This window comes from Colobus angolensis, unplaced genomic scaffold (assembly GCF_000951035.1).
Source record: "Colobus angolensis palliatus isolate OR3802 unplaced genomic scaffold, Cang.pa_1.0 Scaffold424, whole genome shotgun sequence".
Lineage (NCBI taxonomy): Eukaryota > Metazoa > Chordata > Mammalia > Primates > Cercopithecidae > Colobus > Colobus angolensis.
In genome coordinates, this window is record NW_012117644.1 from 458,862 (window position 1) to 474,789 (window position 15,928).

General features: G+C 40.6%; 1 protein-coding gene across 3 annotated transcripts in view; it reads right to left on the reverse strand.

Moving 5' to 3' along the window:
• Positions 1-15,928, reverse strand: part of STIM1 (stromal interaction molecule 1) — a 222,222-nt gene that overhangs the window by 109,471 nt on the left and 96,823 nt on the right. For all 3 annotated transcript variants that reach the window (XM_011956745.1, XM_011956746.1, XM_011956743.1), the window contains exon 2: positions 6,294-6,424. In XM_011956745.1, coding sequence (XP_011812135.1) covers positions 6,294-6,424 — 131 coding nt within the window. The remainder of the gene's footprint in view (positions 1-6,293; positions 6,425-15,928) is intronic.

Consider the following 15,928-nt stretch of genomic DNA (forward strand, 5'->3'; position numbering starts at 1 on the left):
GCTCAAGCAGTCCTCCTGCCTCAGCCTCCCAAGGTGCTCAGATTACAGGAGTGAGCCACCACAACTGGCCTGATTATATATTTTTCTATAACATGCCTACTGAGTCTCAGTTTGCCCTAAGTCTAATTTCACAGCAGAGTATTTTCAGCAGTTAGAAATGAGAATGGCTTTTTCTGCCCATGAATGCCACTGAAAACATCATCAAAGTCTCTCTTCCCACTGCTATCAAGTCTAAGTCATAGTCTCTTAAGGAGTCCCAACAGCTGTAGAAGTTCTTCATCAGAGTTGAGCTTTGAAATGACCAGTGAGGGTCCAATGAGCCATTCTGAGCAACAGGGAGCACTCACAGACTGTGGTAATGAGAGATCCAAATACCAAGTGCTCAAGGGGCTTTGGGTTTGTCACATATGCCACTGTGGAGGAGGTGGATGCAGCTGTGAATGCAAGGCTACACAAGGTGAACGGAAGAGCTGTATCAAGAGAAGATTCTCAAAGACCAGGTGCCCACTTAACTATGAAAAGGATATTTGTTGGGGGCTTAAAAAAAGATACATTTTAAATTTTTTAAAAAATTTTGAAAATTAGCTGGGTGTGGTGGCATATGCCTGTAGTCCCAGCCACTCAAGAGGCTGAGACAGGAAGATCGTTTGAGCCTGGGAGGTAAAGGCTACAGTGAGCCATGCTCACACCACTGAACTCCGGCCTGGCCAACAGTGTGAGACTTTGTCTCAAAATAAATAAACAAATCTTTTTAAAAGGAATACTGGCTGGATGCAGTGGCTCATGCCTGTAATTCTAGCACTTTGGGAGGCCGAGGCAGGGGATCACTTGCCCAGGAGTTCAAGACCAGCCTGGGCAGCATGGCAAGACCTCATCCCTACAAAAAAATACAAAAATTAGCCGGGTGCAGTGGTGTATGCCTGTAGTCCCAGCTACTCGAGAGGCTGAGATGGGAGGATCACTTGAGCCCAGGAGGTCCAGGCTGCAGTGAGCTGTGTTCACACCACTACACTCTAGCCTGGGCAACAGAGCAAGACCTTGTCTCCAGAAAAAAAAAAAAGAAATACCATACTGTGAATGGCCACAACTATGAAGTTAGGGATGCCCTGTCGAAGCAAGAGATGGCTAGTGTTTCATCTAGCCAAAGAGGTCAAAGTGGTTCTGGAAACTGTGGAGGTGGTTTTGTTGGGAATGACAACTTTGGTCATGGAGGAGAAACTTCAGTGGTTGTGGTGACTTTGGTAGCAGCCATGGTGGTGGTGGATCTGGTGGCAACAGGGATGGCTATAATGGATTTGGTAACAACAGTGCTTATAAAGGGGCAGCCCTGGTTACTCTGGAGGAAGCAGAGGCTATGGAAATGGAGGCAGGATTATGGAAATGAGGGCAGTGGCTACAGCAGGAGTGTCAGCTCTCACAGCTATAACAGTGGAGGCAGAAGCAGCTTTGTTGGTAGTAGTGAAAGCAGTTTTGGAGGTGGTGGAAGCTACAATAATTTTGGCAATTATAACAATCAGTCCTAAAATTTTGGATGCATGAAGGGAGGAAACTTTGGAGGCAGAAGCTCTGGATTCTACACTGGTCAAAACACAAAACCAAGGGAGCTATGGTGGTTCCAATAGCAGCAGTAGCTATGGCAGTGGCAAAAGATTTTAATTACTGCCAGAAAAATGCTTAGCAGGAGAAGAGAGCCAGAGAAGTGACAAGGAAGCTACAGGTTACAACAGATTTGTGAACTCAGCCAAGCACAGTGGTGGCAGGGCCTAGCTGCTACAAAGAAGACATGTTTTAGACAATACTCATGTGTATAGGCAAAATAAAGTAGGACTGTATTTGTGACTAATTGTATAAAAGGTTATTTTAGTTTCTTTTCTGTGGAAAATGTAAAGCATACCAACAAAGAGTTTTAGTGTAGATAATTTTTTTTACTTATGCCGTTGATTGCTAAATGTAATAGTCTGATTGTGATGCTGAATAAATGTGTCTAGAAAAAAGAAATGAGAATGAATCAAAGAAGAGACAAAACTATAAGAAGAAAACTATAAGAGGCAATCGTACGAATGTATGTAGGAATCTAGGTACTGGGGTAATAGTACAAGAGGCCCTGAAGATATGCTTTGATTCATACAAAGAAAAGTTAACACTCTAGTCACAATAACCTGTAGGAAGAAAGACTTACTTCAGAAATGGCTAAAATTTTAAAAGATCTAGCACTGGGGTTACAGTCCAGTTATGCAAAAAAGTTACTAGTAGGAGGCTGAATACATAAGGACTCAATAGAGCACCCCTTCAGACTTCTACTAAGGCTCTTGAGTAATCAGCAAGGCTTTTAAATGTCTTATAAAAACCTCAGGTCCTTCATCAGATACCCAAGGAAATGAAGCTAAAGCAAGAGAATGAGGGGGAAATTAACCAGCCTTCCAACTTTGTCTGCCTCATTCTAAAATTTACACAGTAGACCATTTGTCATCCATGCTACTCCACAAAGTTTTTTGTTTATGATTTATGACAGGTTTATGCTACTTCTGTTTGAATATCTATATTTCCCATGTAGTTTTTATGTTTAATATTAGGAGAGTAGAGCCAGTTAACATTCAGGGAGTTATCTGTTTCCATCTTGAGGTGGCCAAAATGGGAATGTGGAATTTTTATAAAGGTTATAAATGTTTGGCATAGTATTTGGTACACTGTGGCTTCACAAGGGCGAGTGTTAAAACTGCTTCATGTCTAAGCAAAGAAAACTGCCTACACATTGGTTTGTCCTGGTAGGGAGTAAAAGGGATCATTGGTTCCAGTCACAGGTGTAGTTACTGTAGGTACTTTAAGGTTTGGAGCACCTAACAGGCTGTGGTAGAAACAGACATCCCATGGATATCACATGTTACATCTTGTATATCTATGGAATATTCAATCTCACTGTGCACACCTTTGACTAAGGCTGCAGAAGTGTTCCTTTAGACAAAGTTGTGACCCATTTTACTCTGAATAAAGGCAGAAACAGTTCACATTCCATCATTTATAAAGTTACCTGATGTTGGCTTTCATTATTTTTGCTACACTCATTTTATTTGTATTTAAATGTTTTAGGCAACCTAAAAACAAATGTAAAAGTAAACATGCAGTAAAAATGAATTGCTTGATATTCATTACTTCATGTATATCAAGCACAGCAGTAAAACAAAAAAAGAAAAACCCATGTATTTAATTTTTTTTTTTTTTTAGGTTTTTTGCTTTCGTGATTTTTTTTGATACTTGCCTAGCATGCATGTGCTGTAAAAATAGTTAACAAGGAAATAACTTGAGATGATGGCTAGCTTTGATTAACATTTTATGAAATTCTCATGAACAATCCAAGCATAATTGTTAAGAACACGTGTACTAAATTCATGTAAGTGGAATAAAAGTTTTATTAATGAAAAAAAAAACCTTCAGGTCCTTGATGGCCAAAAGAACCAGGGTTTCTGGTACCCCACTATCCATTACACAATATTCTAAACCCTGAGATATCTACCCAACTTTCTAGTTAAATATTGAACTCTAAAGCTATCTTATACATGTTTAAAGTGACTTAGGCACACACATTTTAGTACTTTCTCTCTCAGGAAGGTAGCTTGTGATTGATCATGCAAACCTAGACCAGCGGGCCTCTCTAACCATGTGAAGCCTGAGACTGCAGGGAGAGTAGTGGAAACCAAGGCAAGGTAAAAACTATACTGAAAAAGAACAGCTCACCACTGGCGCAGGGAAGAGCAGGGTAACAGCTTTTGTGTTATTTCGGAACAGTTTGTGCTGATGAGCTTTTTGTTGTGGTAACATTCCTCTAAAAAGAACATTTTATTCCTCCCCTCATTGACAAAGCAACTGAGCAGAATGTGACAAAAAAAAAAAAAGGACGAGGAGCAGGTAACAAAGATTTCCAAGAATTTATAGATCTTGGGTTATATCACCTTCTTCGTCCATTCCCCAGTTTTGTGGCCAGGCCCTGGGACAGTGATCAGGATGTCACTAGTCCTCATTCACCCCCAGGAACATGGCTCTATTCTCAAGATAGACAAATAAAATTTTGATCCTTTACAGGTCAGTGACACTTCTGGATATAACCAAATTTCAGACACTTACATCATAGTCGTTGTCTTTGCTCAAGAACTTACAGTTGCCTGGTTCAACAGGTATACATATCTCAGCCTGGTCCCCACTTTCCTTTCCAACTTTTTGTTCTGTGGTTTTCTACCACAGTCCCTATCTAACCAAACCAACCCACTATATTTCTTACTACTTCTATAGCTTTGCTCATACTGATTCTCCACTACTGAGTAAGCCCAACCCTTTCCATTCTATTAAATTTTACTTTTTCTCCAGGAAGCCTATTTTTCTCTTCCTTTAAATTCCTTAAACATTATCTGGTTCATCCTTACAGACAAATCCCCTCTGTTGACCAATCAGTGAATTCTGTGTTTTGTTTTTGTTTTTGTTTTTTTTAGAGACAGAGTCTTGCTCTATTGCCCAGGCTGGAGTGCAATGGCATGATTATAGCTCACCACAGCCTCAACCTCCTAGGTTCAAGCGATCCTCCAGCTTCAGCCTCCAGAGTAGCTGAGACTACAGGTGTATGACACCACACCCAGCCAATTTTTTTTTTTTTTTTTTTTTTTGTAGAGACAGGGTCTCGTTGTGTTGTCCAGGCTAGTCTCGAATTCTTGGCCTCAAGCTGTCCTCCTGCCTTGGCCTCCCGAAGTGCTGGGATTACAGGCATGAGCCACCACACCCAGATTCAGTGGAGTTCTGTATGCTATTTGCCCATCTTCGTGACAGGGAGCTCACTGTCTACCAAGGAAGCCTCTTCTATGGCAAGATAGCTCTCACTGTTAGTCAATTCTTCATTCTAAAAGAAAACGCCTACTTTTTACTTTCCCCACTTTACTTTGGACCTTGTTCTGCTCTTAGAATAGGAGAAACAATACAGCAGTACTTAAGAGCATGGGCTTTGAAATCAGATCTGCACTGATACCCACTGTGTCCCTGAACAAAATGCTTAACCTTCCTAAGGCTCCATACCCTGGTAATAATACCAACTTCATAAATCTGTTGAAGTTAAAAGAGTAACTATGCAAAAAGCTTAACACTGTCACTGGCATAAAGTAAGAGTTCAATCAATGATAGCTAGTATCATGGTTTTCACTTTACTATCATTGTTACTTAAGTCTAATTTCTTTACTTCTTATGTATTTAAAGATAGAAATTATATTACCTGAGTCTCCTCTTCTCCAGGCTAACGTCTCTTCACTAGACTTTAAGTTATATAAAGACAGACTGTATCTGTTTTATTTACAGTCCCATCTCCAGCACAGTGCATGGTACATACATGCTTAATAAACATAATTGTGTTGAATGCTCTTTGTTTTGTACTTTCCATACTCTTCATCACTCATGTCACTCTTCTCTGTATAGGCCCTCACTGTTTCAAATACTTCTGACAATGTGGGATCCAAAATTGAACTCAAAACTCAAAGGTAGGCTGGCAGGAAAGAGAGTAGGGTTATCTCCCCCATCATGATATAACTACATCACTGTTGAAGATTTGACATAACTTGGTAGCTTCATGATATAACTACATCACTATTGAAGATTTGGCATAATCTGGTAGCTTCACCAAACTACTGGTATACGTTGAGTTTTAAATGAAGAAACTTTTAAATCTTCTCACACATAATGACCTTACACCCTGGGATCTGCTGAGCTACAGGTACAACAATGCCAAAAGATGAAACAATAGAGCTTTTTTCCATTTAGAGATTCCTCTAACTCTTCCTATCTAGACCACTCAACTGGCTCCCAAAAACTTCAGCCTGAAATTCAGAACGATCTTTCTAAAACAATTTGTTTCTTCTTCCCAAATAGAGTATAAACTCCCAGAGGGCAGGCTCTGGGTGTCTTATCTTCTATCCCACATGCCAACACAGAGCTGAGAACAGACTGATGCCCTCCATCTATAGCAGGATTGCAATAAGGATCCAAGGAAACCATAGAGACCAGCCTCAGGGATCACTCTCCCTCCCAAACAACACAGTTTAGTCAGTGTTATGCAACTAGCCAGTAAGCAGGCGGTAGCCAGCCAGCATAAAGCCTACACTCTGACAGGCTGACTCCTGGAGGGCTGCTCCGCTGGGAGCCACCTTCCCCAATGGGAAGCCAGCAGAGAACATCTCTCCACAGGGAATAGCCTGTCTAAGCAGCTTTCAAAGACTAATTCACACAGGAAGAAAAGAAAGCCACAGCAGGATGAGAGAGCTCACCTCATCACTTTCTTCCACATCCACATCACCATTGGCATCATCGTCCATCAGCTTGTGGATGTTACGAACTGCCTCGAAGCTGAGTTTCTCATCCTCACTGTGACACAGGGGCTTGTCAATTCGGCAAAACTCTGTGTAAGAAAAGCAAGAGACAACATTACTCAGAGCTGCCACCCAGAACCTATTACCTACCTGTGTCAGCATCCTTAGCTTCTAGCATCTGACTCCTCATGTAGGCACTTAACTGGCTACTTGTACAGTGACAAAGGTGTTTCATCTAGCCTTTAACTGTCTCCCCAAGAAAATGCTGAGCTCCCCCACAGGGACAATGCTTTATCACCCTAATAATTTCTTGGCAGGGAAGTCTCGCATAGGACTAGGAGTATACTGGGATCTAGACAAGAACGTGAATCAGTAACTCACAAATGAGAGAAAACACAAATAGCCAATGAACACAGGAAAGAGTTTGGCCTCATTAGTAATCAAAGAAATACATATTCAATTGAGTTATTATTTTTAATCAGCCAAATACACAAATGTAAATCAATATAATCTTTCTGGAAACAGAACAACAGCCAATTAGTCCCACTGCCCAAATAATGTGTAATTTTCCTTTTTGCTCATTTTGTCAGTGCTGATACATACAAGGTCAGCCATAGGCTGACTGGGGAAACCTCTCATATCTCATGCCTTCCCACAGACAGTTATATCAGGCAAATATTTTTTAGATATCTGAAGGTCCTGAGCTCATCTGATACAACACCTTAGGTGGTCTGGGATACGGTTTCTTCTGCCTACCATTATATGTCCATGCAGCAGTAAAACCAGCACAAGAGCCTAGGCCACCTTAACTTGTTCTGTGACACCTAGTCCTCTCTTACAAGCCTGGAAAACACCTAGTCTGAGTGATGCACACAATAGAAAGAGCCTGAAATCTAGGCTTAGCTCTACCATGTGATCTAGGGAGGACATTTCTCTTCTCCCAGGCCTCAAGGTCACTATTTGAAAAAGGTATTTTGACTGAAGTTTCTAGTATTTCTTCCAATTCCTAGATGCTAAAATTTCTCTTTCCTTTTGATCTGGATCTTGACAACTACTTTCTTGACAAATACTCTTCAGATGACCCTCAAAGAAGATAGATCTTGACTTCCTAGGCAATAGAAGAAGCTGTCACAGGACAGGAAGTAAGGACAGGATGAAGAGGCTGTGGCTGTGACGCCTTTTAGAAGGCACTAATCAAAGACCTAAAATACCCTAATCCATTTAATCATCTACTTGTCTGCCAGTCAAAGACAGTGATAAGACCAGACAGGTCACCTCTCTACCTCTTGCTAGTTACTCAAATCCTTTTCAAAATAAGGGAGGAGTATAAATATTAAATTTTAAAGTGTTCCAGATGTGATTCAATAAAAGTATGTTGAACATTGAAGTTCACCAATGTTAAATGATGTGCCAAAGTCAAAGGCAGCTGAAGAGCCACAGTGAGAGCCCAAGTCTGCTGACTCCCAGGCCAGCACTTCAAAATCCCATCTTCACCACTGCCTTTTTGCTGGGGTGACCAGATAGCTGGCCTTGGGTTGCTTTCATCTGTTAGAAGCTACAGGTGATAATATGGGCAAGAAGAACATTGAAGCAAAGGGGGCTTTTTTGGTTGTTTTTTTGTCTGTTTTTTGAGACAGAGTCTCAACCTCTTGCCAAGGTTGTAGCGCAGTGGTGTGATCTCTGCTCACTGCAACCTCCGCTCCCCAGGCTCATGCAATTCTCCTGCCTCAGCCTCCCAAGTAGCTGGGATTACAGGCATGCGCCACCACGCCTGGCTAATTTTTTGTATTTTTAGTAGAGATGGGGTTTCACCATGTTGGCCAGGCCAGTCTCGAACTCCTGACCTCAAGTGATCCGCCTACCTCGGCCTCCCAAATTGCTGGGATTACAAGCATGGGTCACCATGCCCAGTCTGCAATGGTTTGATAAAAGAAAAAAGTATGATGAACACTATGCATACAAAAAGAAATATCTCTGCATAAACTTATTTCTTTCTACATTTGTTCTGCTAAATTGGGGAATGGGATGAAGGGGTGGTGGGAACTTAGGAAGAGAGCAGAATACACTCAAAGATTAAGGCATTGTTTCTCAACTACCTCACCAACAAAGACATATATAATTACATATTAGAGCTTTTTTATCAGCCCGTGATATGCCCATTTAAACATTTATTGAATGTTCTTCATATATCAGGCCCTATGATCAGCATGGGGCATAAAAATATGAATCATATCTCATTTTTCTCTCAGAAGGTTAATTACAAAAGTGGAAGAGCCAGGCAATTAAAACACTATGTGCTAAGTGCCATGATAGAAAGAATCAAAATTAAGTATCAGCAAACTTTTTCTGTAAAGGGCCAAATAGTAAACAACTTAGAAATTGTCGGCCATATAGTCTCTGTTGCACAACTTAACTGCCATTGTAGCACAAAAGCATCCATAGACAAAATATAAGTGAATGAACTTGAATGTGTTCTAATAAAACTTTATTTATAAAAGCAGGCAGTAAACTGGATTTGGCCCACAGGCCATAGTTTGCAGAACTCTGTTATAGAATATCATATGTAGCACACCTGAATCATATTGGATTGACCTAAAAGAAAGAAATCCAAGGCTGGGTGTGGTGGCTCACACCTGTAATCCCAGCACTTCAGGAAGCTGAGGTGGGAGTTCCCTTGAGCCCAGGAGTTAAAGACTAGCCTGGGCAACATGGTGAAACTCTGTCTTTACAAAAATTTAAAAAATTAGCCAGGTATCATGGCGTACACCTGTAGTCCCAGCTACTCAGGAGGCTGAGGTAGGAGAATCGCTTGAGCCCACGAGGTTGAGGCTGCAGTGATCCATGTTTGTGCCACTGAACTCCAGCCTGGGCAACAGAGAGAGACCCTATCTCAAAAAAAGACAAAAAGAATTAAAGAAAGATAGAAATCCAATCTTTTCATTAGCCTGTATCCACACACAGGCTTATCCTATGTAAAGCATAACTTCTAACAGGCATTTTAAAATAATGGAAATTGTTTACCAAACTCTAGGGTTTGGGGCCTCCAGGCTGCACCACTGGCCTGAGGTCAATTAACCAGCACCTTTCCCAAAGATCTACAAGATCCAAGAAGTTTGGGCTTCAAATACCCAGTCTCTGGTTTGCAACCTGATCAGACAGACAGGTGACCTTTGCTGCTAGAATCAGCTGACACAGAGAAGGATTAAAGGGATTGAGGGTTAGGGAGTACAAAAGCTTGATTCCCCTATGGCCGCTGAATCCTGTACAGAAAAACCATGTCAGCCAAAACTCACAAATAACTCCTTCAACCAAGCATGTCCTGAGCTGTCTCTCTGTTCTTCCTGAGACCTTTCCTACCTTCCCTTACGCATTCCAATCTGGCAAGGTTTCCCACAACCATCTGGAAATACCTTCAAAGAGCCATCCATTTAGCAACACATAACTACAGTGAAAAAGCCTGGACTTAAGAGTCAGAACACTTTCAAAATCCCATCTTCACCAATTACAAACCATAAGATACTGGACAAGTTAATTTATCTGAGCCTCCGATTTCTCATTTGCAAAATAAGGATAATAATCTGCTGCACAAACTTTTTAAAAATGAAATCACATTTGTTAAAACATCCAGCATAGGGCCTGGCGTAGGTTGATATTTAATACATTTGTAGTATCCTTCTTTACCCCCAGAGCAGCAAGTAAACAGTTCCCATCTTCTGTTAACTTCGGCCACTTTCCCTATGAAGAATCAAATATAGGAGGTATAATCCAATCAACCTGACCAGTCATATGTTCCAGGTGAGTGGGAAAGTGGCTCTTTGTGAGACTCTGACAGCAGCCTGTACTCCCACAACATTTATATGCTATCACTGGTAACATTCATCATACCGGGTTTAATGTGTCTTCCCCACCAGACTGTGATCTCCGTAAGGGATTGGTACCATGTCCCCAACAGCAACAAAAAGCCAGGTTCTTGATAAGATGCTCAGTAAATGTTTTTTTTTAAAAAAAGAATATCTAAATATTAACTCTACAATTATGTGTAGGATTTCTCTAGAGAAAAAAGAGAAGAGCTCTAGGCAAAGAAAATAGCATAGGCATATGTTTTTAAACTTTTTGGTCTCAGGACCCTTTTATATGCGTAGCATCTTTTAATTCCAAAGAACTGTTTAATATTTACCATATTACAAAGTAAAACAGATGCAGCCATAAAAAAGAACGCGATCATGTCCTTTGCAGGGACATGAATGAAGACGGAGGCCATTATCCTCAGCAAACTAACAGAGAAACAGAAAACCAAATACCACATGTTCTCACTTCTAAGTAGGAGCTAAATGATGAGAACACATGGACACACAGAGGGAAACAACACACACTGGGGCCTTTCAGAGGGTGGAGGGTGGGAGGAGGAAGAGGATGAGGAAAAATAACTAATGGGTACTAGGATTAATACCTGGGTGACAAAATAATCTGTACAACAAACCCCATGTCATAAGCTTACTTATGTAGCAAACCTATACTTGTACCCCTAAGTTCAAAATAAAAGCTAAAATTTAATTACCTACATTGCCTTATGAATATTTAGCAACATAAAACTTTTGCAAATTGCCTCAGTAAGATTTTTTTACAGATTGATAATATGTTTCATAAGGTATAAATCAGAGCATTTCAAATAAAATTTCCATAAAATTTTGAATTAAAAAAGGAAAGTAAATACACAAATGTTTATATTTATTAATTCATTCTATTTTTTCTTAATAATCAAAACAGATTAACACTAAATGAGTAACACTAAACTCACTGTAGAACAGATAAGCCAAAAGAACAAACAATTGTTAAAGTCTTTGTATACATACTCCCAGAGCAAGACTTTTCTAAAATGTCAAAAAACAACAGATGTTAGTGAGGATGCAGAGAAAAGGGAATACTCATACATTGTTGGGGGAATGCAAACCAGTACAACCTCTATGGAAAACAGTATGGCAATCTCCCAAAGAATCAAAATTAGGCAGCTAGCCAAAGGATAAGAAATCATTATATAAAGAGATAGCTACCACTCATGTCTGTTGCAGCACTATTCACAAGAGCAAGACATAGAATCAACTTTAGTGTCCATCAGTGGATGATTATATAAAGAAAATATTTATTTACACACACACACACACACACACACACACACAATACTACTCAGCCATAAAAGAAGAATGAAATCATGTCTTTTGCAGCAACGTGGATGGAACTGGAGGCCACTATCTCAAGTGAAACAACTGAGAAACAGAAAATCAAACACCACATATTCCCACCTACAAGTAGAAGCCAAACAATGTATATCAGGGGACATGGAGAGTCCCTGGAGGCAGTGGAGACTTGGAAAAGTTGACGGGGGTGGGGGAGGATGGTAAGGGACAAGAAAATACCTTTTGGGTACAACATACCCTATTTGGGTGATGGGTACACTAGCTACACTAAAAGCCCAGGCTTCACCAATATACAATATATCCATGTAACAAAACTGCATTTGTACCCCCTAAATCTATAAAAATAAAAAATAAGACACTTTTCTAAAAGAACTTTTACAGACACCTAGTTTAAGTAACCACAGTTTAGTTAACTGCAGTTTCAGCACACTCCTAATTAAGTATTACAATTCATGCTAATAGGAAAAATGTAGATGATACATAGAGTTAAAAGTGCATTTCCACCTCTAAATGTTAGGTCATGAGAAGGCTTCCAAAGGACAATTTTCTCATATGCTTGATCCTAAATTCAATCTTTTTCTATCAGGTCCTTTGCTTAGAAATATAGGTACTTGGCCGGGCGCAGTGGCTCACGCCTGTAATCTCAGCATTTTGGGAGGCCGAGGCGGGTGCATCACAAGGTCAGAGATTCAAGACCAGCAGGACCAACATGGAGAAACCCCGTCTCTACTAAAAAATACTAAAATTAGCCAGGCATGGTGGGGCGCACCTGTAATCCCAGCTACTTGGGAGGCTGAGGCAGGAGAATCGCTTAAACCCGGGAGGCAGAGCTTGCAGTGAGCAGAGATCATGCCATTGCACTCCAGTCCGAGTGACAGAGCAAGACTCTGTCTCAAAAAAAAAAAACAAAAAAAAAAATATATATATATGCGCACTCATCACATTGTCCTTTGATGTCCCATTTTGGAAATTCAATGCTTCCCATTTGGCCTTGCCTTTTAAATCTAGCATTCCTGGACACTCAATATTAATGTCCACAATTATAGCTTGTTTCTAAAGCCCATAGAGTTATTTCAGTTCTTCCTCATCTGGTCTTGTTTTCAGCTTCCTCACATCTTCTGCAACACTGTCAAAATCAGCCTGCAGGACCAGGCATAGTGGTTCACTACCTGTAATCCTAGCACTTGGGGAGGCCGAGGCATTGCTTGAGCCCAGGAGTTCAAAATCTGGGCAACATAGTGAGACCCCATCTCTATAAAAGCTGAGCATGGTAGTGCATGCCTGTAGTCCCAAGTTACTCAGGAGGCTGAAGTAGGAGGATCACTTGAGTGCAGTATGTTGAGGCTGCAGTAAGCTGTGATTGCACCACTGCACTACAGCCTGGGCAACAGTGAGATCCTGTCTCCAAAAACAAAAAATCACCTTTCAGAGACATGGTGATGACAGCCAGGCTGCTGCTGCTCTCCAGGTTCTCATTAATTCATTTTAGAACAATAATAAATCTCTTACATATTAATGTAAATAATATTTTTATGGAAAATAATTGTTTTCTGAAAAAAATCACAAGAAGGGTAGAATTGTTTTACATTTTTGCAAATCTTTTAAATGTCTGGCTTAATAGAAGACAGATATAATCTTATAGCTACATGCAAACTATTGTGATGTGTTGTTTTGACTGAAGATCAAAACATAGATATGCAGCTGGAAAAGAGAGGAGTGTTTTACTAGTCAGACTACTGTGGATATTATATGAGACTATACCCAAACTCAACAAGCGGTAGGTTTCTTAAAGGTTAGTTGCAAGGTGAAATCCCAAACTATACAAATAAACTTTTTGTACTCTCTAACATTAAAATCCATTGGTCTATCTTACACTTTGAATGGATCTTTTATACATGCATGACTTTGTAACATAACGCACTTGTCATTTGGAAACTATTGGTTAGGAGTTAGTGCAGAGCTTTCAAATGTTGACACTTCCATTTATACAATATCAAAATAGTCACAATTATTAATATAACCACTGATTTCATCAGAAAAGCTTTTAATCCAGGAAAACTGTCAATTTCACAGTGACAGATACAAGTTTTCTAAAATCCAGTTTTCACTTAAAAGCTGGAATTTTATCATTGGCAATAAATACTACCAGTTGTTTTCCTTAAGGCAGAAGACACATTTCATTTATTTTCAAGAAAATGTCTGCCAAATATGAATAACCGTAGTTATCTATCAACTATTATTTCCAGTAATGATAGTGCTGCCTGAAAAAAGAGAGGTATGTCAGCTTACACCTCAACTGCACAAGTGCTTTCCTTGAGATAACCGTCCAACTTCTATGTGCAGCAGAAATGCTTTATGCATACTTATATTTCATCACACAAAATATTAAAAGGCATGAACTCATGGGATGCAATTCAATAAAATTAATGATTTCTACTTTTTTGTTGAAAACTTTTATTTTTTTTAACTGACAGTGTGTGGAGGTGAGGAATACAGTCATTACTAGTAGTTTGGTGCCACTGCTTTGATTTGTGTTAAGGTGCCAGCAGTTTTACCTACCACTGTTTTTGCAACAACAGTACAAAGGTATACATCTTTTTTTTAAGGCAAATAATATATTATTATGAAATGGCTTTGATCTTCTGGATGTCCTGACAAGGCCTCGCTCCCATCCGCCATGGTCTGAAGACTACACTTTGATAGCTATTGGCAGACAAAACCACAAAGTCCTTTCCCTCATGTCCAGATCTCCTCACCTTTTTCCAGGCAGAGCTAATCATTCACTGTTCACTGTTCTATGCTCCAAAGCACTTTGTGCATAGCTCTGTTATATTAATTCTCATGTTATGAGCTGTTCACATGCCACAGCCAAGTAGTAAGAACCAAGCTTGACTCATTCTATCCCCCAGGGCCCATTATAATACTACCACTAACATCTACCCTGTCAAGTATGAAATCAGTATTTGCTGGCTAAATGAATGAATGAATGAATGAAGAATGCATGAATTAATTAATTAAAAAACCATATCTCCCCAAAAGGCAAGGGAATTCTTGAATACAACCCACCAATTCCCACCACCAATATCCACTGTCCATCTAATGCCTCGACTTTCCCAACCACTTTCTGTTTCTCGTCACTAAACAGTAATTCATCCCTGGAGGATGAATTGGAAATTGCCAAGTTTTACCAGCGGGGGCCCCATCAGTAAGAAAAATTTCTCCCACTTCACCTCTTACTCCTCAGCCAGGACTAGCAAATTCTGCAGCTACTCTTGATGGGATTAGAATACACCCTCACTCTTGGAAAGGGATCAAAAGACTAAGACTTGAGAGCACTGGCCCTGGGAAGATTTTCAAATTTGGCCAAGGACCCCATAAAGTTCAAGAGATAAAATAGCATGGGGCCTAGAATGGGGATGAGGTGAGGGAGGAGTGAGGGATGGACACTCTGGCCAGAAATGTAAAGTCTTTTTTCTTTAGATGGAGTTTTGCTCCTCTTGCCCAGGCCCAGGCTGGAGTGCAAGAGCTTGATCTCGACTCACTGCAACCTCCGCCTCCTAGGTTTAAGCGATTCTCCGGCTTAGCCTCTGCTGCCACGCCTGGCTAATTTTTGTATTTTTAGTAGAGACGGAGTTTCACCACGTTAGCCAGGCTGGTCTCAAACTCCTGACCTGAGGTGATCCACCCACCTCAGTCTCCCAAAGTGCTGGAATTACAGGTGTGAGCCACCGCGCCTGACTATGGAAATGTGAAGTCTTAAAAAAGGAACAGGTTTGAGACCTGGAGTTATCCAAGAAAGGTCCCCAGTGAAATATAACATCTCAGCTGAGGCACACAGCAGGCCTAACCACAGGGAGAGAAGTCATATCCCTAGGCTGGGCAAAACTCAGCCTATCTGAGAGACATTCCTGTGCCTGTTAGAACAGCTTGTCCTCATATTCAGGAAGAGGACCAGCTCTTCTCAGCAGGGGGCAGGAATTCAAAAGATCTTTTCTTCTGGACAAAACTGGCACTAGTTTCAGCTGCCCAGGCAGCACTAACACAAATCACTACAGATTCTAAGCTCTGACTTCTTTTTTCTTTTTGAGAGGGGTCTTGTTATGTTGCCCAGGCTGGTTTGAAACTCCTGGCTCAAGCAATCCTCTGGTCTCAGCCTCCCAAATAGCTAGGATTACAGGTTTTTTGCCACTGCACCCAGCTTCTGAGCTCTGAATTTTGACCAAGCTCACTTCTCTCCCTGAGGTCACTCATCAAAAATTAATCAGCTCAGAGCAGTGGCTCAAGCGTGTAATTCCAGCACCTTGGGAGGCCGAGATGGGCGGATCATGAGGTCAAGAGATCGAGAACATCCTGGCCAACATGGTGAAACCCCATCTCTACTAAAAATACAAAAATTAG